We start from the raw sequence: 25,615 nt of genomic DNA, 5'->3' as shown, positions 1-25,615 counted from the left end.
TAATTGCTGTCTTGGATATTTGCCATGGCAAAAAAGCCACTTTCACAATATGCATGTCTGTTTTCTGATGCATAAAACCATGTTTGTTATGGTGTGAAGTGGAGCTATTGTCTAAGAGGAACCATATGTATTAATTTATTTGATCCTTAAATGTCATTTAGAAACATTTAAAGGTTTTAAATGTTGACATTTAAACAAACTACTTTTGCAGTGATGCATTATCAGTGAACTTCACTTCAGAAAAATTCTCATCTCTGTCATAACACTGATCCTTGTAGAAATAATCATCATTTCAATAGCTAGGTTATCCCGTTAAACTATAAACTAGCTGTTCATTAAGGGTTGGGAAGAAAGATTCCTCTTTTCAGCTTGTTGTTACAATGCAGAGGGTGCAGATTATATTAATTCTTCAGTTAAACCACATAATTATTAATCAATTAAGGTTTTGCAGATAGGTGCAAGTACACTTGCAGGTAATGAGGGGTAAAGTAGCAGAGGTGCTTCCTTTCTGGGGTGAAAGTGTTAACCCTCAGAGGCTACGGGAGACACTCTGAGTGCTGCTTCCCTTTTGATCACCACAAAGTCTTGTGGCCCCACTCAGAAATGGGGCACTCATCAGCAATTGCGTGGCATTCTACACCCAAGAGCACATGATTTAGCACAGACTTCCTCCCCAGGCTTGGCATTCAAGTACAGCTCTTCCTAGCAACATAAGGATGGCACCTTGGGCTGCTCTGCCTTGGTTTTTTGGTTGTCCCCAGTCTTTTCAGGCTAACTTGGGAGTCTTCTTGTTCCACTGCAGTCTGCGGTACAGGTGTGCCCTCATTCTACTTTTTGTTGTCGTCGAGTTCCTGAGGCAGTGTTTGCCCTTGAAGGGTTGGCAGCTTCCCCAGCTGTGCCATCCACATTAGGATCACCCTGAGGAGGGAGCAGCCAAAGGAGCTTTGGTGTATCCCAGCCCAGCAGCTCAGTTTTTCCCCAGTGCCCTGACCCACTGTCTGAAATGGGAAGCCAGAGAGAATGTGTTGTGCCAAGCCAAAGAGCATTTCCCTGCTCCAGCCGTGGGCTTGAACAATGCAGCATAAGTTAGGGAGGAGGCAGCCCATCATCCCCATTACCAGCAAGATTGTTTTCCTCTGCTCTGTGCTATTGATAATGCTTCTGTAGAAAACCTTGCTTAAATCCTAGCAGTCTTTCCTCTAGAGCACGAGGAAATTCATGGTGAGCTGGAACGCCCTCTTCTGAAACCAGAAAAACATGGTTAGTCTGTGTTTGGCTCTGCACCAATACCTCCAGCAGTACAGCACTGCTCAAGTTTAAAGCAGCTCATAAGGCTAGATAGGTAGGAATATGCTTTGTAAATAATTCCTGCTTTTTTGTTCTGGAAGAGTATTGGGATTTGAGAAAAGAAACATTGAAAGGTAAAATTTCACTATACAGTAAACAGATTTGAGGAGGAGCTTATGGGTGAAGTATGCGAGCATTGCAGGTTGTGTGTGTACATGCACACGTGCTATGTCTGCACAAATTGTTGACAATAAAAACATCCAAAATAAACCTTGGAAAGCCATTTTTTTTCCCCTGTAACCTTAAATCTAAAAGTGACATTAATGCCATTGTTAATGTTACTATTAAAGCAGCGTAATAAAATGGTTATAATAATGGTGATATAGAATTTGTAGCTGGCTCTGGGCACAAAATCTCTCCCTAGAATTATCTCTTGACAGGGTGGCAAACTGTAATGAGAAAAGGACAGTGGTGGATACAGTTTGAAAAAGTCAGGTGTTAAGCAGTTACACCTGACATTCCCATGCCTGAACTAGAGAAGTGCCCATTTAGTTGCAAGTACCAAAAAAAAAACCCAAAAAAACCCCCAGAAAATCAGTAAAGAAAACGTAAATATTTCTTCTGAAAGCTGAGAATGGTGGTCCACAGTGGTGTTTTGCTAACCCCAAATGTTAAACTCCTTTGTATCAGCCTGAGCGATGGGAACGCTGCTTCACTCCGTATTCAATATTTCCAAAGTTTCCTCTCCTTTGAGACTTCTGACCTTGCTTGTTCCTCTAGGTGGGAAAATGGCTCTACCAAAGCAAAGTTCTCTGAAGGAAGATACTAAATGTGTAAATAAGAAAACAAACCAACATTATGTTAATAAAATCTATGTATAAAATGAATCAATCGAGAGACAAAGGATCTGGGTGAAATACTGACCTATTCATTTCTGTTCCCTTTTTTTTTGATTTTCAATGAATTACTGTTTTGTTACGAGATTTTTTTTTTGTGTTTGTGTCTAGTTTCATACAGTTTAATATAAGCAAGGTCCCACCAGTGGTACTGGTTATACTTCCCCAAAGGCTTCTCCCATGTCACAATTAGAAGCGTTGTCTTAAAAATTACAGATATTTTTTTTGTTCTGGGAACCTGTCTGATTTTTGAGCCAAGGTAAACTTTTGGTACCTCTCGTGGCTGTAACAAGGAGCACCGTAGCATGACTCTATTTGAGTGAAGACCCTTATTGTTCTGCACATTTTGAGCCTGCCACCAGGTAATTTGTTTAGGTGTTGCCAAGCTGCTGGTTTGCAAGAGGCAGTGAGCAGTTGATCCTATGCACATTCTGTAACACGCAGTTTTATAGACCTTTCACATGTTTCTTTGTCCTTTTTTTCAGGCTGAAAGTTACTTACTAAGCCAGAGTCTGTATGTATTCAGGCTATGCCTGGCTTTTGATCGTACCTTTGATCGTAACTTCTCAAACCTTTTCTAGTATATTATACCGCGGTTAATTTTTCTAAAGGCATAGAGAAGCTGTCAGCCTCTTCTCCTTAACAGTATCAAGTAAGATATAGTATTTTCAAACTCAGATAAAATTAGCAATTGTTGGCACAGTTGATGACTGTATTCCTTTTTCCCCTCTGTGAAAAATATACATTTAAAAGAAAACAAAATGGGGTTAATATTTCATAGACTTTTGTATTGTAATGAAATTACTCTTAGAAAAAAAAAATCTTTTAGACGTTACAGTAGTGTTACACTGATCTTTAAATATTTTTTATTTTTTGTGAATCTATGCCAAGCAGAAATAGGTGAGTTGGTCTTGGGTTTTGCAACTTGCTTTTCTGCAGCCATTCTCTTGCCTCATTCTGAATCCTGGATGGAAATAATGATAATAAGAAACCTGTCATCAACAATTTGAAAGATAATCAAGGAGATAAACTTCATACTTTGTATGGAAAGAAGTGCAATGTCAGAAAGGAAATGTTTATTTTTCTTTAATTACAGTCATCACACTGGAACAGGTAGAACCTCCAGATTGAATTCTTGCTTTTGCCTGAATTGCACAGGAGATTATACCTGGGTGCCAAGGCAGGAGGCCCATTACATAATGCATTTTGTTTAGTCTCCAACACAGATGCTCTGTTGGAGACATTTCTTATAAAGCATGTCAGATACAGAAAAAGCAATTTAGTAAGCACTGTGATCAGATCCTGATGAAATTCAATTCTTTTTTGGACCTGCTGTTCCTGGAAGACATCATTGATAAAAATAGTCTCTATTTTCCTCTTTGCTCTGATTCATTATGCTATCTTGCTGCTCTTTCAAAATATTTTATTTCCCCTCAAAGGTGGCTTGTTTTTACAAATAAATGAAAGGAATTGTGTTTTTTGACAGCTTACTCTGTTAACAACATGACCTGCCAGGATATCTGAATTTTAAAGTTTTCAGTTTAGTAAACTGCATAAACATTGGACACAACAGAGAACTAAGAACACAGCAACCATGGATTATATTGAACAATCAAATAAGGTGCTAAAAGCTGTTTGACAATTATGGTGCTGAATTTAGTAAGTAGGTCCCTTTTTAATAATCAATCTCCTGTCTCAGTTTTCCCCCTCAGTTAGTAAAACACTTTTTGACCCCCAGAGAAGACATGAAAGGTTAGTTCACAGAGGTCGAGTGCATAAATGATCTGCTGTTGGTTTTTGTCAGTGGTTTTTAAAAATGGAGGTGAACTTCTTAAAAATAAATAAATAAGTTAGATTTATTTTAAACTTGCATATCAACCCCCATTATTACTATTTTCTGCATATACATATGTTTGAACTGAACAATTTTTAACAGTGATTTCATAATACCAGTTTTACTGTCTGCTGTTCATAGTTAGATTCCCCTGGGTGGTCTGTTCTTGTTTTACTAGTGGTATTGATAAAAATGCCCTTTCACCGAAGTGCTACAGAGCAAAGTTAATCTCCAGGAATGCTGCTCAATGCTGCCCATATTTCATTTTCATACCAAGTGTGGACATCTCGCACAGTCTAGTTGGACTCTGCGACATCATCTGGTGTTAAGAAGTATTGTTCTAACAACACATGAACCTTCAGATGTATGGTACAGTGTTGCAGACGAGTAAGACGTATTGATTAGGTGAATTGGCTGCAAATCTCTAGGGTTGAGCAACGTAGATTTCGAAGGAGTTGGTTTCCTCATGTAGGTTTGCCCTTTCTCAGGGAGCAGTTTCAAGGCACAGAATTTTTGCTATATAAATTTGTTTAGCTCCTATGACAATTTGGTGAGAACAATTTTCTGCAGAGGATTTACTCTCCATTCTCTGTCTCAGCTTCACAGTGTGTTTTAAATCTGTGCCTGGGGTTTTCTTCCTCTCTCTTTGTATTGGCTTTCAGTTGAGATCTTAGCCCAAAAGTTTGGTGTTCTGTATTTTGTCGGAGGAGAGTCAGAAGATCCCATTCACCCTGATTCCTGTACAACTTTGTATCGCTTTAGCTCTCAAAGAGTAGCAGCTTGGATGGGCACACGCTTCGCTGGGTAAAAAACTGGCTGGATGGCCAGGCCCAAAGAGTTGTGGTGAACGGAGTTAAATCCAGTTGGCGGCCGGTCACGAGTGGTGTCCCCCAGGGCTGGGTTTTGGGGCCACTCCTGTTTAACATCTTTATTGATGACCTAGACGAGGGGATCGAGTGCACCCTCAGTCAGTTTGCAGATGACACCAAGTTGGGTGGGAGTGTTGATCTGCTCGAGGGTAGGGAGGCTCTGCAGAGAGACCTGGACAGGCTGGAGCGATGGGCTGAGGCCAACTGTAGGAGCTTCACTAAGGCCAAATGCCGGGTGCTGCACTTGGGCCACAACAACCCCCAGCAGGGCTACAGGCTTGGGGAGGAGTGGCTGGAGAGCTGCCAGTCAGAGAGGGACCTGGGGGTGTTGATTGACAGACGACTGAGCAGGAGCCAGCAGTGTGCCCAGGTGGCCAAGAAGGCCAGTGGCATCCTGGCTTATATCAGCACTAGCGTGGCCAGCAGGGACAGGGAAGGGATCTTACCCCTGTACTCGGCACTGGTGAGGCCGCCCCTCGATGAGTGGGTTCAGTTTTGGGTCCCTCACTCCAAAAAGGCCATTGAATGACTCGAGCGTGTCCAGAGAAGGGCAACGGAGCTGGTGCAGGGTCTGGAGCACAGGTCTGATGGGGAGCGGCTGAGGGAACCGGGGGGGTTTAGTCTGGAGAAGAGGAGGCTGAGGGGAGACCTCATTGCCCTCTACAGCTACCTGAAAGGAGGGTGCAGAGAGCGGGGATGAGTCTCTTTAACCAAGGAACAAGCGACAGGATGAGAGGGAATGGCCTCAAGCTGCACCAGGGCAGGGTCAGACTGGCTCTTAGGAAGTATTTCTTTCCAGAAGGGGTCGTTAGGCGTTGGAATGGGCTGCCCAGGGAGGTGGTTGAGTCCCCATCCCTGGAGGTATTTAAGAGTCGGGTTGACATAACACTGAGGGATATGGTGTAGTTGAGAACTGTCAATGTTAGGTCAATGGTTGGACTAGATGATCTTCAAGGTCTTTTCCAACCTAGACGATTCTGTGTGATTCTGTGAAATTGTGCACACTCCTGATGTGGGGCACTGTTGCCGCTCCCTATGTTTGCTCACTGATCAAAGGGAGCGTCTGTAGGGACTTGTAGCTATCAGTAGGAAAGCAGGAAGGGAGGGAAAATGGTGAGATCCTGCAAATAGGTTTGACATGACGTACTCAATCTGACTAATGACAAATTTTTGGCAGCATCTTCAGCTGAATGTACTTTTCTAGGGTGTTTCTTGCTTTTTGGATTTACTTCTGTTGTGGCTGGATAACTCTGTTGAAATATTTTCTGCATTTTACTGACATGCAAGTAAGTACTTTATGATGGATTTGTGTTCATTAGTGTTTTGTCACAGCCCTTGTTGTACTGGCAAAGCATCTGAAGCAGCAGCGAGAAACGATGTTGGAATGGTTTTGCAATTCTTCCCGCTGTTTTAGTACTGTGTGTTGGCAATAGTCTAGGCATTTCTGCACAGCATGGGTATAACTTAGCTAATTTCCGATTTACAGATTATTATTCTAACCTCACGTGTTTCTCAAGAAAGGACAAGGACAAGCAGTGTAACCATAATGATTCATCAATTCATCAAAAATTTTGTTGGTTTAATATTGTAGGGCTCCCTTTGAAGGGGATTTGGATGTCACCATGGAGTAATGTATGTCGCTTTCCTAATATTTTCTATCAGGCAAAAAGCTTCTCACCCTTGTTTGCATAGAGATGAGAGTTCTGCTGTCTTGATCAGTAAATACGTCAGCTAAGCTGTGAGTGTGATGTGCATTGAAGGCCTCCAGGCTTTACTTGAAGTCCACTGGGCACAGTTACAGCTTCCTAACTGGGAAAGCTGAAAAAATAATACTTTTCAGAGTTTAAAATGCTAGCATGAAATGTCTTGTGTTAACTAATTGTGCTAATATTCACCACCCCGTTCTGATAAAATACACGTATTTATATTGCTTTACACTGCGAGAGAATCCCAAGAAAAAGTGATGGTTAAATGCAATGCATTGTTTTCTTTTAGAATATATTGTGTTGTTGAGTAAAAGTTATCATTCTGAAATACTCTACAATTCTCAGCACTTCCTAGAAAATAACGTGATATGCACCAAATCATGTGGGGAAAGAAAAGAATGTTACATCTGTATGGTCATACAATATGGATGTTGCAAAGCATTATGTGCATCTTCCTTCATTTTGTTTGAAACAGTAGACTGTAAATTGTCAAAGACAAGAAATAGCCTGTGTGTTTCAGTAATTTAATCCAGTTTGCCAAACTCTTCGTACATATTTTAAGCTGACAGCAGAGGGGCAGGGAACTCTGGTCTTATTTCCTTGAAAATCATTGAGCCGCCTAATTGGTACGGAATTCAGTTCCTTGTGTCCTTGGCTAGAAATTGGGATGATTGTACAGACTCATGCCCACAGCTTGGAGAAAGAGGGGAGTTCTCAGGCATACAAGTCCCCAGCCTCGATTTCTATAGTTGAACTGCACTTGGTGCTACCAGTCAATAAAAACACTGGTGTTCCTTGGGGGTGTCAGTGCGTGCCACTTGACACGAAGGCAGCACAAGGCCTTGTGGAGTGATTGATCATCTGGAAGTGGCATCAGGGAAGCAGGGATTGCTTGCAGCTGGGAAAATGGGAGGGCAAGGCATTGGCTTTGCTTGAGTTGTTGATGGGAGCTGCTTGTGAGGATGGCGGTGGGGGGTAGGGAGGTGGGAGAGGGTTGCTGCTCTGACACTTAGTAAATGTGAAGACTGAGAAGAAGTAAAAGGGAGAAGTACTTGGAAATGTAGGGAAAAAGATGACTTTTTATACTCTGTTGCCAACTGATTGACATAATGTCATCAGTCTTCTAGTGTGGGAAGCAATCTCTGTTGCAAGGCTGTCAGTTAGGTTGGTGCAGATCAAAATACTTATTTGCCATCATATGAAAAAGTACCTTTCTTAACCTCCCCCCCAAATTAATCTGCTGAATCTGAATAAATTAGACTAAACTAGTATTTAGGAATTAGGTATGCTCTTTTCATAATTGAATATATATTCTTATGTTCTCAGAGAAAAATGCCTGGGGAGACGTTTCAGATTTTTTAATATTAGACAATTTATTGAATGCCTTACAGAAAATGCTTAACTGTTCAGCATTAATCATCTCATAAATATCCTGTATACCTCTGTGGAACAGATCATATATGTGTATACAAGCGCCTTAGAGCTCCTAGGACAATGGAATAGGTAACACAGGGCTTACTAGGATTTAGGAAATTATTTTACAAGAATATCAATTTATTTGGTAAGACTGTAATTAAGGATGGGTTTTCACAGCCATGTTAGTAATGCATCTGTTGGGTAAAGGTCAGTTAACTGTGTGTCTGCCTAAGAAATGTCACCACAAACTGGCAGATTGAAATATTAATACAAGTGAACATTCCTTTTTTAGGTGGGTTGTTGCTCAAGGCACTGTAATGTATCTTATTTTGGTCAACCTGGAGTAATGCACATGTTCATGATGTTCCTCCTTTTTTAAATTTATTTTTTAGCAGTCTTTGTCTTAATAACTTAGTCTTCCATGTGAATTAGTGGGTAGAAAATGTCTCGCTGTGTTTGAATCCAATAATAAATTCTGAAGATGTAGTTTCTGTCCCTTCTGTTAGTGGATTTCATGCAGGCTAATAGTCATAGGAGCACTATGGGTGGGAAGCTTGCCTCGGTGTGTCCAAACAAAAGGTTGGGAACTCTTCCTTTTCATATGGTTTTATCTTTTACAACAGTTGGTAATGTTTACTTCTGCCTGCCTAGTGCCCCTGACCACTGACTCCCAGGAGCGTCGCAAGGCAGGCAGGTGGGAGCTGAAGTGGTTGTGAATCATCAAAGCATCCTAACCCCAGTTTGTGAACCTATGGCTGGTTCATGGCCTGTTGCCTTCAATCATGTAAAAGACAGTTCTTATTAATAAATTACCTGCTCAAAACCAGGCAGTGTCCTAGTTCAGTTTCCTAGAACACAATCATTTTTATGGTAATAAGCAAAAAAACCCCAAATACCCCACACAAGACAAAACAAAAGAAAAATCCACAAAAAACCAGCTCTGTGCAGAAAATCATGTTGTTACTCTAACTCTGAAAATGTGTCATTTTCTCTCTTTTCCTTCTTATCTTTCCTAGAGGAAGAAATTCTCCATAAATAGATACGGTTGGCAAATTTAGCTTTGCATCTCAGGTAGACCATGGAAAAGATAGGAAAATCTGTATTTTAAAAGCAGAGCTATCCTCAGTATCAGCTGTTCCACAAGTATTATGGTCCCCTGTCTTTTAAAAAAAAGTCTCTAAACTTGTACCTCGTAGCAAATACCAATGAGTGCTTTTTAATTTTCTCATTTAATGCTTAGTACTTGATAGAATCAGTGTCTTAACCGAGCTATGGCAACTTGAATTCAGCATAACACTCTACGCCATACAGTGGGGTAGCTAACTTGAAATCCTAAATTCTTGTTGAGTCTTGCAGTTAGGTTCTGGTACTTCATGACTGTGCTTATAATAATTTAGTAACAAACAGACAATATTGAGAGAATAGTTTTAGATGCAGGGAGAACTGAGTTACTGACCTGAGGGGGTTTAAGTCACTTAAAAGCTACTATTTAATAATATATGAAGTTACTATATTCTGGGGAGGTGTCTGGGTAAAACTGTAGATATGCAGCATAAAGTTCAGCTTTCACTCCCAAGAGATTGAACTGGTTTTTATTCCATTAACTTCAAGTATTTCTGACCTGCATGGCTTGAAAAATCAGGAAGAGCTCCAAGTGAACATAAAAACAAAGGAAAGCGTTTCTGTTGGGAGGGTGTATGGATTACCTCAAGTTGTTCTTCTCTTGCTTTATTAATCATTATTTAACAAAAACAACACTCTGGATTTTTTGGCAACGTGCTGGTTTTAAACCATTAGCAGTGTTTTCCCAGAGATGTAAGGTCCAAGCTGGGATCTTATGAAAACTTTGTGCAGTGCTGAGAAGCAATGTTTTACCCCCAAAAAGTGCATAAGAAAAATCTCAGGGGACGTGAGGGGAGTTATAACTAAGGGAGGAGGAGGAGGCAGATGGCAGTCATTTGAACAATCAATCAAAAATGCCCATCTAAGAAGACAAAAACCTTCAGTTTCAGTTTTTAATCAAATAGTTACTACATTTAACACAACATTCTACCTATCTTTCAAGAGAAATCTGGCCGTCACGGACATCTTAAAATGTTTTATATAAATAAAATACAAGCAAAATCTTTGGAAAATAAGTAACTTTAAAAATAGTCACTTTTGGTTTATTACGCTTGAAAGCACAAACTGCATATTCTGCATCTCAGTTGTGAATTCCCTTTTAACTGTTCCATACTGTATTTCAGTCACCACGCGATGGTGAAAAAACCACACGTTTTTACGCAGATGCCTAGGGACACGGTTTGGATTATTGAATGCGGTTGCAATTCCAAATTTATTAAGCTCCGTGTTAAAAAATAAATAAATAAATCAGTTGTTCCTTTTCCTCTCTATCCTTAGCAGGAGCTTAAAACACTCTTGCACGAATTTTAGACTAGATGTCAGGAAGTATTTCTTTACAGAACGGGTAGTCAGGCGTTGGAATGGGCTGCCCAGGGAGGTGGTGGAGTCCCCATCCCTGGAGGTGTTTAAGGGTAGGGTCGACATAGTGCTGAGAGATATGGTGTAGATGGGAACTGGCAGTGTTAGGTTAATGGTTGGACTAGATGATCTTCAAGGTCCTTTCCAACCTAGACGATTCTGTGATTCTGTGAATGCATGCGGAGGCTTATGGCTTCCTTTCCAAGTTACGGGACTAGTCGATGATTTGCGGTTTAAAGATCTTTTGTTGTAGATTTTTTTTTTTAATGTATTTTTCAGGTCAGAAAAAATAGGGAAATGTCTGCCTGATGTTATTATTTTATTATTATCATATTTATTATCATGTTATGTTGTTATCCTACTTAGATGTCTGTATTCTAGTCACGTGTCACCATTTGCAATAGAGATATCAACTGAAAGAGTTTCACTGTGTTATGAAGGTGTGTATGCCAAAACAGAAAAGCAGGCGAAGAAGGAAACATCAGAGACAGTCTCAGATGTGGTGCTGGTAGTCAGTTCCTGAATAAAAAGCAAAAAGAGTTTTTGTGGTTGAAGTATGTTCAAAGATGTAAGCAGGAGTACTAGTGTCTGAAAGCTCAGTTTCTCTCCCCTCCAAGGAAATGTGGCTTTTGCCTTTCTACTGAATGAACAGGATTGTTTAAAACAGACGTGGATCCATTATTGGTTTCTCTTCCAAACAGAAACAATTTGCAGCCAAATTTTGGCTAGCCACACAGGTCGAGTGGAAGACATAAAAAAAGCATAGCAAATTAATATAAGCGTTTTCCGGCTACACTAAATGCATTAAGACAAAGCATTTGAATGAATATTTGCTGTTGTGGTTTTTTTCTTTTCTAGCCCTTTTGATATTCTAACAGTAACTTCAGGTAATTTCCAGTCTTCTTTCCCATCTTCTTTTCCCGTGGGAAACATGACAAACGCGATGATGATGCTGTTTGAAGTGTGGAGTGTCATTTGGTCACCGGGGTTGTCGAATGGCACTGGTTTGTGACATTTGTGAATAAACACTGTCTTATTTGCTGATCATTTCATAATGATTTACAAGAGATCTTTTTATTGAAAAGAGCTGAGGAAAGGATTCCCAGTGCTCTGTTCTCACAGTCCCTAAACCGTCAAATCTTGTTTGTTTTCTTGTTTGAAAAGGAGGATAATTTTGACTTCTCGCCCTCCCAAACACAGCTGAGAAGATTTCTCTGCGTAAGAGTACTGAGAGTTTGGGTTGGTGTTTTTTCAGAAAAGGACTGAATATATAAAGGGAAAATGTGAAAAAACTTGAGGCACTTCGTTAAGTATGCTGCCTTCAGTGCTTAAAACTGCAGTCTTTTGACTCTCATCCTCTCTATTCTGAATAATTGAGTATAATCTGTAATTCTTACTGTGCTCTCCCCTGCATTTCTGAGGTCGCATAGAAGAGACACGAGCAGCTCCAGTAGTAGCACAGATCCCTGTGGATCTCCCCTCTCTCCCTAAGGGAAGGCTTATGCCTACCTCTGCCTCACGGCTCTTAACCTAACTGTTTCTGGATACAGAGGTCTTTGCTCGTTTTCCGTTGAGGCCAAATTTCTTTAAGAGTATTTTGTAAGGGAGCGCCTCAAAGTTGGTTGGAAGTCTGCACATGACGTATCAAAGGGTTCTGTGGTATCCCGTGTGCCAGTGATTCCTGCAGGGAGCCACAGTAAGTTTGAAAGGCTGGGTTTCCCTTTGCAGAAAACCAAACTTTCCTTGGTGTATTGTATTTATTTATCTGTTTGCTCAGACTGTTATTTTATCATCTGCTAATTTTTCCTTGTACAAGCCTCAGGCTTCATGGTGGTATTCCCCTGGGTCACCCTAGGACCATTTTAATTTTGGTATTAACGTTTGCCACCTGCTGTTCCTCAGGTACCAAAGCGCTTTTAACCAGGAAATTACATAGCACAGCAAGGTCATACAATTCACTCTTGCCTTCCTTTAGAAGCCCATTTGCTCTTGGCCTCGTGTTACACTTCATTTGGCTTGTTAAGTCCATAATGTCTGTGAATGTGATGATTTTTTTCAGGACCTGCTAGGCATCCCACATGGAGAAGGTGCTGGCATGGGGACCCATCAGAGTCCTTTCATAGTGAACACAAAAGAAGGAAAAAAAATCAGTTTTTTGTGCTACTACCTTATTCTCTCTGAGCTTTTTTAATTTTTTTTTTTTTGCCTTGATCATCTCTTGGCCCTGCAGACTCCCTGGCAGGCTTCCTGTCACAGGTCTGTTTGAAGAAGGATTTATTTTTTAAAATGTATTAATACTTGTGATAACGCTTGCAAGTTGGGATTTGGATTCTTTTTTTTTGGCCTGCTTGATGGTGTATTCTGGAAGTCTATTAATACAGAACCCAATAACTAAGAGATCTCTTCCCTAATGGGGAAAAGTAAATACTGCATATTTTACCCTAGAACTGACAGGATTTCCTTGTTTGTTTGGTTTTTAATCACCTGCTTCTGCCAGAGCTTGTGAACACTTTTATGTCCTCCACTTGGAAGTGGCTGGTTTTTGAAGGCCGCCTATTTATTCTGAGTAATCTTCCCTGCAGCGCTGTATAACCGTGCTGACTTGCCTTGCCCTTTCTCAAGCCTGTCTCACTAAAACCCCATGTGCTTTTGCTTTGCCTCCGAGTGTCCTTAAGCCCCACAAACATTCCGCTCTTTCAGTAATCTTTTTTTTTTCCCCTTCCTTTTAATGAGCTTCCATCCTTTTATGAAGCTCTCCTTTGAGGTTGAGAATGACAGTGATAGGGTTGGGTGTTTTTTTTTTTTGTTGTCTTTTGCAAGGATGTTGGATCTAATACACAACGATGGCTGTCACAGACCCCATTTTGTAATGTTTGCCTAGTCTGCAGAGCTGCGAGGAGGCTCTACCTCCTCTACTTAAGTCAGGAGCCACTTTCCATTTGTGTGTGACCATGTCCTGTCTCTCAAAGGGCTGAGCAAAGCCTTATAATTCCTTTGAACCTCCTGGTGAGGATGGCAGTGGGTATTGTATTGGCATGGTCTGCTGGTCTCTAGCAACACCAGCTAACTGTGCTCCACAGAACAGTTTTGGGGGCAGGACTGGGGCCCTGTCCCAGGGAGGTGGGCTCCGGGGAGCTGCCTGGGGCCCCTGAGCCCTTACGGCTTTGCAGCTGAGCTGCATCACATCAGCAAGACATAGGGGATGCTGGGAGTACCTGTTTGTGCCTTTTACATTTTAAAGTTCTCAGGAAAGAAAAAAATATCCCTGTGTAGTAATCATAGTTATTACTACTATTGATCAAAGCATGTTTTGACTACAAATTTTTAAAATAAAGATTTTTCATAAAAAGTATATGCACGCCTTCTGAAATGTTCCTACATGTGCTTTTACAAATTTATTAACATACTTAATGGCTGCTTCTTTGTGCAATTATGTTTTCTTATTTCTAATTTAAGTTTAAATACAAAACATACTTGCATTATCTATGGATTATTAAAACAATATGAAAGTACCTTTAGCTTTGCTTCAAGGCACATCAGCCTATTTAATTCAAAACAGCTTTAAATTACCCCTCAACATTTCAGCGGATTACGACTGATCTTGTTGCAGGATATCTTCTAGTTTATGAGCAGCCCATTTCAGGGGGTGTACAGTATTCAGAAAACCAACTTACACGGAATAAAAATGTAATGGATTTCACGTTTCATTCTCAGTTTTCTTCTACTTCTTTGTTTTCTTATACAACTTGCCTCTGTTGAATTGATTGCTTTGGTTCTAAGGAATCAGTGTAATGGTGGCAGCGCAGGGTAAAATATCTATCGTTCAAGCAGCACCTGTTTAATTTCAAATGCAGTTTTTCTAAGTGCTTCTTTCAAGCTTCTCCTTGAATTGGAAAATTAAGCACATGTCCTTGCTATCTGAGTTATATATCTAACAATTATTATTTTAGTCTAGTTTCGGTGGTTGGGTACAGCTGACAGCTCATTATTGACAAGGCTAGATCCATCGCTGTTACTCTAGCATAGACTCAGCTTGGCCTGCAATATTGTAATGGTGAGTTTAAAACGTAGCCAGTCTTAGCAAATGAGACTGGTTTTGTTGTGGGTATGTTTTAACTATAACGTGGATTTGTCTGAGAGTGCTTCGATTGATCTGTAAATTTAAAAATAGCGTTTTAGTCTTGGACGGTTTTGTGCATAATCTTATCTCTCAGCATGTAACTTTTATGCAGTCTTAAAGCATTTTAAAAATTCAAACATATGTCAAATATATCTTCTTCTTTCTTCCTTTATGCCTATTTTGAGCTTGTCTTCCTCATTACACTTTTAAGAGTTTAATTTTTTAAAGAGTCAAAAGTGGAAACAGGCGTGTGACAAAGGACCTCTCCTGCTTGTTGGGAACTGTGGAAAAAACCATGAACAGAGAGGCAGAGCGAGGAGGTACCAATCCTGTGTTGGTAGGCAGGTGCTCTGCACCCAAAGATGAGAGCTGTGGAACCACATGTGGCTGCAAGCCCTGGCTCATGAGCCTGGAAGAGCTTCATCAGACCTCTGTTACCTGTGGGAAATGATTTCTGGGTGGGCGAACCATAGGCAGAATAGCTTGTGCTATTGCAGATGATTATATGGCTACATATCCCAAACCCAGGAGGGGTTATCACTCTCCCCTCTTGCAAACTGCCTCGCATCCATTCCTGTACTGGTCTCCTCCTCCCACCTCACCTCTTGTCCCTTTGTTGACAGGCATTGCTAAAGCTCTTGCAGATTTCTTCCAAATCTCAGCAGGAGGATTTCTAAAGGCTGTGCCAAAACTTGGCCAAGTGTGGACTTGTCTCATTCTTATGCCTATGCTGAATTTCAAGTTCCTTCTTGCAGAACATGGAGCGTTCAAGCTTTCCAAAGCAAAGGCTGCCAGGATTAGTCGTATGTGGAAAAAAGGCGTCTGGTTTTTCACAGAGGTTATTAAACATTTTTGCCAAGCAAGTAAAAGTTCCAAGAAGGGGATGGAAAACACTGGTGTGCATACATTAATGGAGTAGCTACATTTCTAGCCGATTAAGCAACCAAGGTTACTGAAGCTGTTCTTTTAGAGTTGGGAATGGCAGCTCTGGAGTTATCGCTGGAGACTGTATTGGCATAAAACTTCAGAAAATATTCAAAGCAACAGTGAGGGCTAAGTGCTATTAGTAGGTTCAGGACTGCTCTGAACTTGGTAGCTAAAGAATTGGGCATACAAATACTGAACAAGATGAAAGCCTGTGAATGCTTTTCTGGCTTTCTGTTTCGATGTTTGGCATGCAAGATCACTTCTGAATAATGGTGTGAATTATTGCAGTGTCCATCCAAACTTTTCAAACGTACCTATCCTTGAAATGTCTGTACCTTGGCTTGAATTTCTCTTGCAGTATGTATTCATGTATCACAGCCAGTCTAGCTCCTAATGATTCTCAAATTCAATTTGTTTTTATTTCCTTTTTTAAAGCATTTGCTGTATTTCACTGCTATGATGATGTCTGAAATGTCTGATTCAAAGGACTATTTATAGAAGCATAGTCAAGCATTTGCTTGAAAATTTGTGAGCTTCCTTTCCTTGAAGATACTATTATACTATAAGATGTATCTCAAAGAAAGGAGATTGCTGTAGAAATACATATGTTGCCTCCGTAAATTTGATTTCAAAAGGAACATGTGCTGTAAGTATTCTCTTAAATATAAGGCTTTTTTTTCTCCTGCGATTTCAGCAAATATCCTTTTCGGTGAGATGTTTTTGTGTTAGACCTAGAGATCTGCCTACTGGGTTTCTAATTTTTCTCTTTCAAATCTATCTGATTTTTCATTTCAGGCACGTGTGAATCCCATCAGTGTCACTCCACCCATACAAGCCATAGATCAGGACCGAAACATCCAGCCTCCTTCTGATCGACCGGGCATCCTCTATTCCATCCTAGTTGGTTGGTGTCTGCTACTCTTGCTATCACTCACAGTCAGTTCCTTTATTATGACCAGCCAGAAAAAGATTGACTGGGAGAGTGGAAAGCTAATAAAAATTCATGTTTGAAATCATTGTTCTACCTATTTATGTTTAATTGCAATTTAGAAGCTTATTTCGGATGATTGCATTATTTATTATTATTTATTCAGATTAGCTTCAGAATTGTCTGGTTTAGCGAATGGAGTAAGAAGCAAAAGGAGAGAGACTTACCTGTGCTTATAGCTGTGCTGCAATGCATTTCTCATTCACAGGTGCAGAGGCTGTGCTGGGTTTGTGTGATGCTAAAGAAAGACAATTAGAGCAGGTTTTGTTTCAAAAGTCTCTGGCACAAGTGCAACCTAAAGGGTCTTACTGCAGCACATTTAATTTTGCTGCCTGTGAACTTGCATGCGTTCCCTTGTAATTTGGGGTTTGTTTAGTTGACTATGCTCTTTTCTGTCCAGAGAGGAATGCACTTGTAGAAAGAGTTCAGAGAATAGCCACATTGCTGGGGGATGTCTTGTATTCTGCTATATATATATTTTTTTTACTGCGTTTGACATTTGTTTCCAATCGCTTAGCTTGTATGATTTGATAATGGAAAGGCCTAAGGCAGTGGCTTTCAGTTGCAGTCCTCCACCTTCCCTGCTCTTCTTGAAGTACAGAGACTGATGCTGTAGTAATTTCTGTGTCCTGTGACTAGCGTGGGAATGGGAAGTTGTTTGTTTTGTCGAATCACATCTTTCTCAGGCTTGCTGTGTTAAACTGCAGCCACATGGCTTTCTCGTCCATGGAGAGGTGAAAGTAAAGATTTTAATGAGCAGATTGCATAGTTTTGCTGGTCGTTAAAAAAAAAAAATACATTTACGTGTATTACAGTTCTGTTGTGAAAGGGGGAAAAACAGTAGGTTTGATATGTCTGCCATTTTCAAAGCAGTTTTAAGAGGGTACAAATGAATCCCTACCATATCAGGTACGGTCATACTGAATGTGCAAGTCCTGAGCTCTGTGTGCAAAATGCAGGTGCCTGAACCCACTCAGTGCTGACAGACTGGTCTTGAGGCGTTTCCAGGGCTCTACTCCCAGGACCATGGCAAGGGACATGGCTGTGGCAGACTTCAGAGTCCTCTAAGAAAAGAAACCAAGTTTTTTTGGATAGCTGATGAAGCAAGCTAGATTCCTTCAGGCTGGAACTGATTCAAATCTGGCAGAGCAAGGGATGCATTGCTGTCAACTAGTGTTCTTCCAGCAAAACCATTTTGTAAGGAAATTTGTAAATACTTGCAGAGTAAATATGGTAGGTGTTTTTATGTTTGAAAATTGACTTGTCTTACCTATAAATTCTGCTATTGACAGTCATGCCCTAGTGCAACATTTAGTCCATTTTTTTTAAAGTTCTTTGCATAACTTGCAAAGTTCTTCAGGAATGAACTTATGACAAATTGTGTTTCACTAACTTGTGATATTTTTAATGTTTGAATGACTGTTTTGACCTCAAAGATATGTTTCAGAAAGATGTGTTGGTTTGGGGGATTTTATCAACCGAAGGGCTCTCTTCTTTTTTTTTTTTTTTTTTTTTTTTCTTTTTTTTTTTCTTTTTTTTTTTTTAATTTTTTTTCCCCTATGGTCTTCAAAAGGATTTCTTTTTAAATTTTAAGTCTGTCTTCATCTTTGCCAGTATGCAGTACTATTTATATTTAGCCTTTACCTCAGAAAATATTAAAGTTTCACAAGAAATAGGCCTGCTATATGTTTTTTTCCCTCGCTTTAGATCCGAACGTAGCTCTTCTTTATTTATATTTTTGGATATGTCTTTTTTTAAACACTGGAAGGTCTGAACTATGCCCATAGAATGAGACAGTAAGCTACTTACTGAATATGAGAATGATTATGAATTTTATTTGATTTGACTGAGTTCTAATTTGGTTCTTCTTTTACCCTGCTTTCTTCCTCCCACTGCACACCTGTACAATTCAAGTCCTGGCATATGCTTTGGGCACTATGGATTTTATATATGAAATCTGTGTATCCTCAGTGTCTTTAGGATCTACTGTAAAGCCACATTTCTTTTAATGAAGCCTGACATCACTGCAGCGATAACTCACTCCTACTTGATATGGCTTACTAACTTCCTCCTTAAGTGCCCATAATGATCTCTGCCTGTATGCTTTCAAGCTAACTAGCCTTTCAGGTGTTCAGGTAAATGACTCAGCACTGCTTTCACCAAATCTAGTGACCTTTCCCATGAGGACGGTGCAAGTGAACCTCTCCAGTTCCAACAACGACAAGTTCAGCTGCAGTTCATTGAAAAGGAGTTAAGACTCACTCAATGAGGTAACGGTAAATGCCTCTGGAAGTCTTCATACACATTCACCTTAGTATAACACTGCTGAAGACAAAAGTAAGTTGAGGGTAAGGCACTTGAGGAATGGAGAATGAGGTGTGTTACTATCCCATCATTTTTTGCTTTCCTTCTCATTCTGACCTCTCAAAGGATATATCGAGATGTCTGAAGGTACCTGTTCAAGAAGTTATGCACTGATGCTGGTAAAACAACGGAAGATTGAGTCTTAAATATTCTTGAGGGTCATCCTAAGTTACAGCATAGTACTACTGGGATTGTTGTCTTCTATTTAAAGTATTGGCTAAAGTACATGATGAAAGAACTACCTTCCAAAGTACAGTAAAGTACTTCAGAAAAGAGGATTGAACTGGGGCCATACTGTAATATTTAATTTCTTATAAAATGCCTGATATCTTTACATTTGCAAACGTGATGTTTAGAATTCTTTTTTTTTTCATGGATGAATTTTTCCAATTCTTGACTTTCAGGAATGTTAATATATCTGGGTCACTGCAGTAGACCCATATATAGTGTCTAGTGTGTGCAAGTGTGTAAGCGAGCCCTCTCCATTTGCTCGTAGTGTGTGCGCAATAAAAAAGGGGTAGAAGCCAGCTCACTTTCTCTCATTGGCAGTCTCACCCTGTTTTTTTCCTCAGTGCTAACTGCATCATAGCCCTGTGCTACTCTCGTATTTACTGCTCAGCCTTGTTTGAAGGTTTTCCCTTAGCTATTTTTATTAGTAATTTTAAGGCTTTCTTTTCTCTGGGTCTGGTCCTTGGGAAAAGCCAATTTTTCCTTTACATCATCAGCTTCTGATTTTGACCCTGGAACTGTCTCTGTGATTTCTGCTGCCAATTTTGGACAATTAAGTGTTCTGTTTGTTTGATATTTAAATGAAGAGCCAAAAAACCACAATATCTTGGGGGGTTTCTCTCTAGTCCTGTGAGCTCCCTGATACATGTGCCTGGCAGACAACATGCCCCACAAAAACCCTCCTCTGGCTCCAAGAAAAGGAAATCTACTAGTGCTCTTCACCTCATGGACACTGCCCTCTGCTGTAAGATCATAAAGGTAGAAGGGATCATGTTCCCTCCTGGGCTGTCAGCTCACTGCTTCTGTTGCCTGGGCCAAAAGAGTGTAACCAGAGGTTTGTTGAGCACTCGGTGCTCATTTTTGGTGCGGATGGTGTAATCTCATCTCCGCATGCTGAAGTACAGAAAAGAAATCACGTGCCACCCTTTATGTGCTGTCCTCCTATCTCAAGGGGCCTTATGGACCCACCGGTGCATGCTGGCCCATCACCTTTTGATACCCTAGATCTCTTCAGACACACAGACCAGGTGAATTTCTGGAGGCAGGAGACTTGGAGCTCATCCATAGTGCTTTAGACCTCTCTGCTTTTCCTGGGTTACATCTTCTTTCAGGTTGGACTCTCGTATGAGAGACTGGCAGTGTAGGGGTGGTGTGAACAATTCTCTGACCAGTAGTGCTTGGCTGTAACATGCAAATGGTACATTTTGAAGACACGTAGTTACAGTTGCAGTAGGAAATTCCTCCATTCTGGACACAGATCAGGCAACAGTGTGGACTGAGGGTTGCTCTGTTCTGTCAAAATTTTGAGTATGTAGAAGCAGATGTCTCTCTTCCTGGAAAACTGTACGTTCAGAATTCAAGGTATCCTGGAGTTTGGACCCTTCCTGTGGTAGGCAGCAGCTGAACAGGCATCATCGGTTAGGATTCAGGCCATCCAGCTCTATTACACTCTGATTTTAACTTTCCTGATTATCCTTCTTGATGTCTTTTCCTCCTTGTTTTTTGTTTTGTTTTGGGTTTTGTGTTTTGTTTTGTTGTTTTTTTTTTTTTTTTTTTTTTTTCTTGGCATCCTCACACAATACTAGCTTCATCTTCCCTGCTCTAGATCACTTTGTGCCTCCTACAGCCATCTCTATCCTCCCCTGTGTATATGTTCTTCTTCAGGGGACTTCTTGTTTTTTACTTTCTCGGTGCTTTTGCATCTTGTCCTTCGTTTCTTGATTTTTCATAGCTTCAGCATCAGCCTTTGTGATATACAGCCTCCTAAGACTACAGCAATCTGTTATCTGCCAAAAGCCTGAAGCTCCTGCTGGATGCCTAGTGCTCTTAAAAAAAAAAAAAAGCAAAAAAAACCAAAACCAAAACCAGTTAATTAGGAGCTGGAATTAAAAGGTGGAGGGGGAAGGAGGGCAGGGAACTTGGAGCTAGAAACTCTGCACTTGTGCTGTTAGTGTAATAGAAAAAATAATCTGCAGTGGTTCTTCCTGTTACTACTCTCTGGGTCTATGGCATACGTGTATACAGAGACAGTCACAGAATATGTACTGTGTGTATATATATACACACACACTCTCTATATATATATCTAGCAAATGGTTGTCATTTGATGAGTTGCAAACTAAATTATTGCACATGAGTTTGGACAGTAACCTGTCTCCTGGGATAGCTGCTGCCTTTCTAAAAGCAGTTTCTAACCATTCTACTGGAAAGGTGAACAAATAGCAGCATCATGTATCAGAAGAGTGGTCTTTTTTTTGTGTTGAAACTTCTGCCCTGTAAGACTGGACTGAGGATTTGGCACAGCAGTATTTGTCCTGCTCTCATGGCTGCGTTAAGATATCATAACTCATGGGCTCAGAGGACTTACTGGGGCATTTATGCCATCAGCAAGGAGTGCTTTTTTGCCTCTCAGCTGCTACACAGGACTATTCCTAGACCTAAAATGACTCAAGATCTTAGACCAGTAATCAGTATTTTGGTTTCCTCAGATACTTTTAGTAATACTGATAAGCTGTAAGATGTCAGAGTTCATGCTGTTTCTAAACACTTTGGCTTTCTGAGTCCTGCTCTGTTGAGATTTTTACTCTCACATCTCCCCAGCTGAGAGTCAGGCGAGCCCAGGGAAGTCAGATAGTTAAACCAAAACAAACTGAGATGAGACACAGAGACTGGAGAAGGTGGATACAGTTTTCTGCCATACAAATGAGGAGAGAACATCCTTTCCTCTTCATTTTTTTTTAGTAAAAAGTATCACCTCTGTTCCCCGACAGGTGAGAGACTGTTGCTGAACAGTATCCCATATGCTTATTGCTTCATTCTGCCCTGGCAATTAATGCTCCACCGTTACTATTTTTTTGAATACTTTCTTTGGGAATCATGTGGCTTGAAATCACTGTAGCTTAATTCTTTCCTCCTGTGTCAGGCTATGCTGCTAGAGCCTTTTGGCTTGAGCACAGTAGCATGGGAGTGTTCTTGGGCTGCAGCTGCCTCGCTGGCCAGCCTAGGGGCCAGGCACAGCAAGGTCATGGCTGTCTCCATCCTTTGCACAGCCCTTGCTGAATCTCCAGGAGTTCACAAATCTGTTCAGGCTCTGAGTGCTTCTGTTTTAACTGGGTTGGAGAGTATCCTGGAAACTCACAGCCATGAAGACACTATTTACTGCTGACAATAAACGGAAGCTGTTAGATGAGGCTTCATCTGGTGCTTCCTCCCTGATGAGAAACTTATTTTCTTAGCAGGATTTCTAAAATAACATATCTTTTGTTATTACTTATGTGTATGTTATTAATAATGCACAAAAGAGCTTGACCATAGGTGCAACGGCAGGCTGCAAGAACTAAGGTATTTAAGATGTGCATTTTAAATTGCAAATGTGAGCAATAACGTGGCTATCTTGAACTTAGTGGTAACATCTTTGTCACATCACCTCATTGTGTATTTTCTTTGTATAAATCGGTGCACTGAAAAAATGGTTCGGTGTTCTTTGCTTTGTGGCTAATGTCAGGGTATGCCCAGCAATCCCTCGGGGGAAACGTACTTCAAAGCTGGAGAGAGAAAATCTCAGTGGTATGTGTTTAGCAAGTTGGGTTTCAGGAATGTGGTGGATTAGAAGTGGAAGATGATTTGTTGTAAAAGTTCGTTTCTCCATATGTCCTCTTATCTGATGAGATTTATATATATCTCCTGGAAGCTGAGAAGCAGAATTTCCACCAGCTGCAGGTGTGTTTGGGCTCCTGCTGTTATCAAGTGCTTAGGGTTTCCCAGTTGAGAAGAATCTTCATGGTTAGGGAGAGTAAGGAAATATAATCATAAAATTAAACACTTAATGTTAGTAGTATCCTTAAGCTCCATGTACACATGAGGCAATATTTCATCCTTGTAATAGCAGAATTAAGTTTTGTTCCTTTGATGACTAATGAGGTTTGAACAAACACTGTTTCTGAAAGATTTAGTTAAACAATATTCAAACCTCAATGTCTTTTTTTTACAGGTACTCCTGAGGATTATCCACAGTACTTCCATATGAATATCACAACAGCTGTACTGACACTCCTAAAGCCAATAAATAGGGATTTACACCAGAAGTTTGACTTGGTTATTAAGGTAATTTTGTCTGAATTCATATTTCCATATGCTTTTGAAAACTGCTTAGTAACAAAAAGCTCTAGAGAAAATGCGGGGTGGGCTTGTTTGTTTTTCCTGCATTTTTCTTTTTTAACCTGTCAGGCATCATTTAGCACAATCACAGGGAAGAAGGGCGTGAAATATTTTTGAAAAGGGAATGAATCGTGGTAGAGTTCTAACATTTCAGGTCATATTGATGTTGTATGAACAAGCTAAATACCACTTGTACATTTGCTTTTTACAAACTCGGTTGTCCTGAGAATGCATTTGCTTTACATTTCACATTTTCTCCAGTTCACAACCCATGCTAGAGAATCACACAGATACAAATAATTGAGTACTGAATATTGAGAGCAAGGAGGACAAAAAACCATCTCCACATCTTGTAGCAATTTTTGTGTGGGTTTTTTTTTTGTTGTTGTTGTTCAGGGATGATTCTAAAATAAAGGAAGCTCACTCCAGAGCTATGCTGCTGAATAAAAAGAAACATAACCAGTGCTGATCTCATTCAGCTCCTGTTGCTGGGAAAAGGTATAAACCATGCCTGTGGGATTGGTCTTTTCAAATCCTACCACTGATGATGGGTTCCTTCCTCTTTTATACATACTGATTTGTCCTTAATTTTAATGTCTGACTTGTTAACGGTCTGCAGTTCTTCTTAACTGAGCCAAGTGATAGAACCACGTATCAGTTAGTTGTGAAGAGTGTGTCTTCACAGAAAATCTCAAAATGTGTCTTCATCTGGTTACTGAGACCCAGTTTTGCAAGTATAAAATATTTTCAGTATTTGCTGCTTTTTTACCCATCTGAGGAATAAGAGGAAAAGAATCGGAGGTGATGATAATCAGTATTTAATTGCTAAACTCGTTAAATGTAGTAAGCTATTAATTTTACTTTCAGCAAAATTGTACAAAGCCGTAAGCTTTGCTGCAGGTGAAGTTTATGTGAATGGACTGCAAAAGTCAGTTCAGTAAAGACAGTCTCTAATGAGAATAGAGCAGAATTACATTTGGTTGTTTTGGAGACAGTCTGGAGTTTGTCCCTAAAGATGTTGGCTAATGACACAGAAAATTGTATAGCTTTTGCTGTATTTATTGGTAAGCAGAGGATCAAATAAAAGAGAAAGGAACTGCAGTAGTCTGTTTTAAAGTAGTAGATCACTTGTGTGTTTATCAGTGTATTTCATGGAGAATAAAGAGTGTGTTTCCAAACTGCAGCTTGTTTTCACACACGGATGTCATAAAGTTCTTGCTGTTTCTTAGTATTAATAATCTATTTCTAAATACAAAGGTTGCACTCATATGGTAAGATTTACTTATTTGCCTCTTTTACCCCCCTAATTTTTTGGGGGGTGTTAATGGTGGCGCTGGCAACAGGCAGTCCCCTTGGCAAGAGCAGTTCCTGCTGTACCGGCCTGTGAACCTCTCTGAAGGTTCATAGGGTGGGAGTGTTGATTTGCTCGAGGGTAGGGAGGCTCTGCAGAGAGACCTGGCCAGGCTGGAGCGATGGGCTGAGGCCAACTGTGTGAGCTTCACTAAGGCCAAATGCCGGGTGCTGCACTTGGGCCACAACAACCCCCAGCAGGGCTACAGGCTTGGGGAGGAGTGGCTGGAGAGCTGCCAGTCAGAGAGGGACCTGGGGGGGTTGATTGACAGCCGGCTGAACAGGAGCCAGCAGTGTGCCCAGGTGGCCAAGAAGGCCAACGGCATCCTGGCTTATATCAGCACTAGCGTGGCCAGCAGGGACAGGGAAGGGATCTTACCCCCGTACTCGGCACTGGTGAGGCCGCCCCTCGATGAGTGGGTTCAGTTTTGGGCCCCTCACTCCAAAAAGGACATTGAATGACTCGAGCGTGTCCAGAGAAGGGCAACGGAGCTGGTGCAGGGTCTGGAGCACAGGTCTGATGGGGAGCGGCTGAGGGAACTGGGGGGGTTTTAGTGTGGAGAAGAGGAGGCTGAGGGGAGACCTCATGGCCCTCTACAACTCCATGAGAGGAGGTTGCAGAGAGCTGGGAATGAGTCTCTTCAACCAAGTAATGAGCAATAAGACAAGAGGTAATGGCCTCCAGTTGCGCCAGGGAAGGTTTAGACTAGATATTAGGAAGCATTTTTTTGCAGAAGGGGTTGTTGGGCATTGGAATGGGCTGCCCAGGGAGGTGGTGGAGTCCCCATCCCTGGAGGTGTTCAAGAGTCGGGTTGACCCAGTGCTGAGGGATCTGGTGTAGTTGGGAACTGTCAGTGCTGGGTTAACGGTTGGACTAGATGATCTTCAAGGTCCTTTCCAACCTAGATGATTCTGTGATTCTGTGAAAACACGTGCCATGGTTCTGCTAGCGCCCAGCCGCAATGCTTTTGGCCCGTCATGCAGTCAGACC

General features: G+C 40.9%; 1 protein-coding gene across 1 annotated transcript in view; it reads left to right on the top strand.

Moving 5' to 3' along the window:
* The window catches only part of PCDH15 (protocadherin related 15), a 459,942-nt gene that overhangs the window by 201,665 nt on the left and 232,662 nt on the right, over positions 1-25,615 (top strand). Inside the window, exons 10-11 of the mRNA XM_074830171.1 lie at positions 16,332-16,440; positions 23,108-23,220. Coding sequence (XP_074686272.1) covers positions 16,332-16,440; positions 23,108-23,220 — 222 coding nt within the window. The remainder of the gene's footprint in view (positions 1-16,331; positions 16,441-23,107; positions 23,221-25,615) is intronic.

This window comes from Strix aluco, chromosome 7 (assembly GCF_031877795.1).
Source record: "Strix aluco isolate bStrAlu1 chromosome 7, bStrAlu1.hap1, whole genome shotgun sequence".
Lineage (NCBI taxonomy): Eukaryota > Metazoa > Chordata > Aves > Strigiformes > Strigidae > Strix > Strix aluco.
The sequence above is the reverse complement of the archived record's forward strand: the minus strand, read 5'-3'. Positions and strand labels throughout refer to the sequence as shown.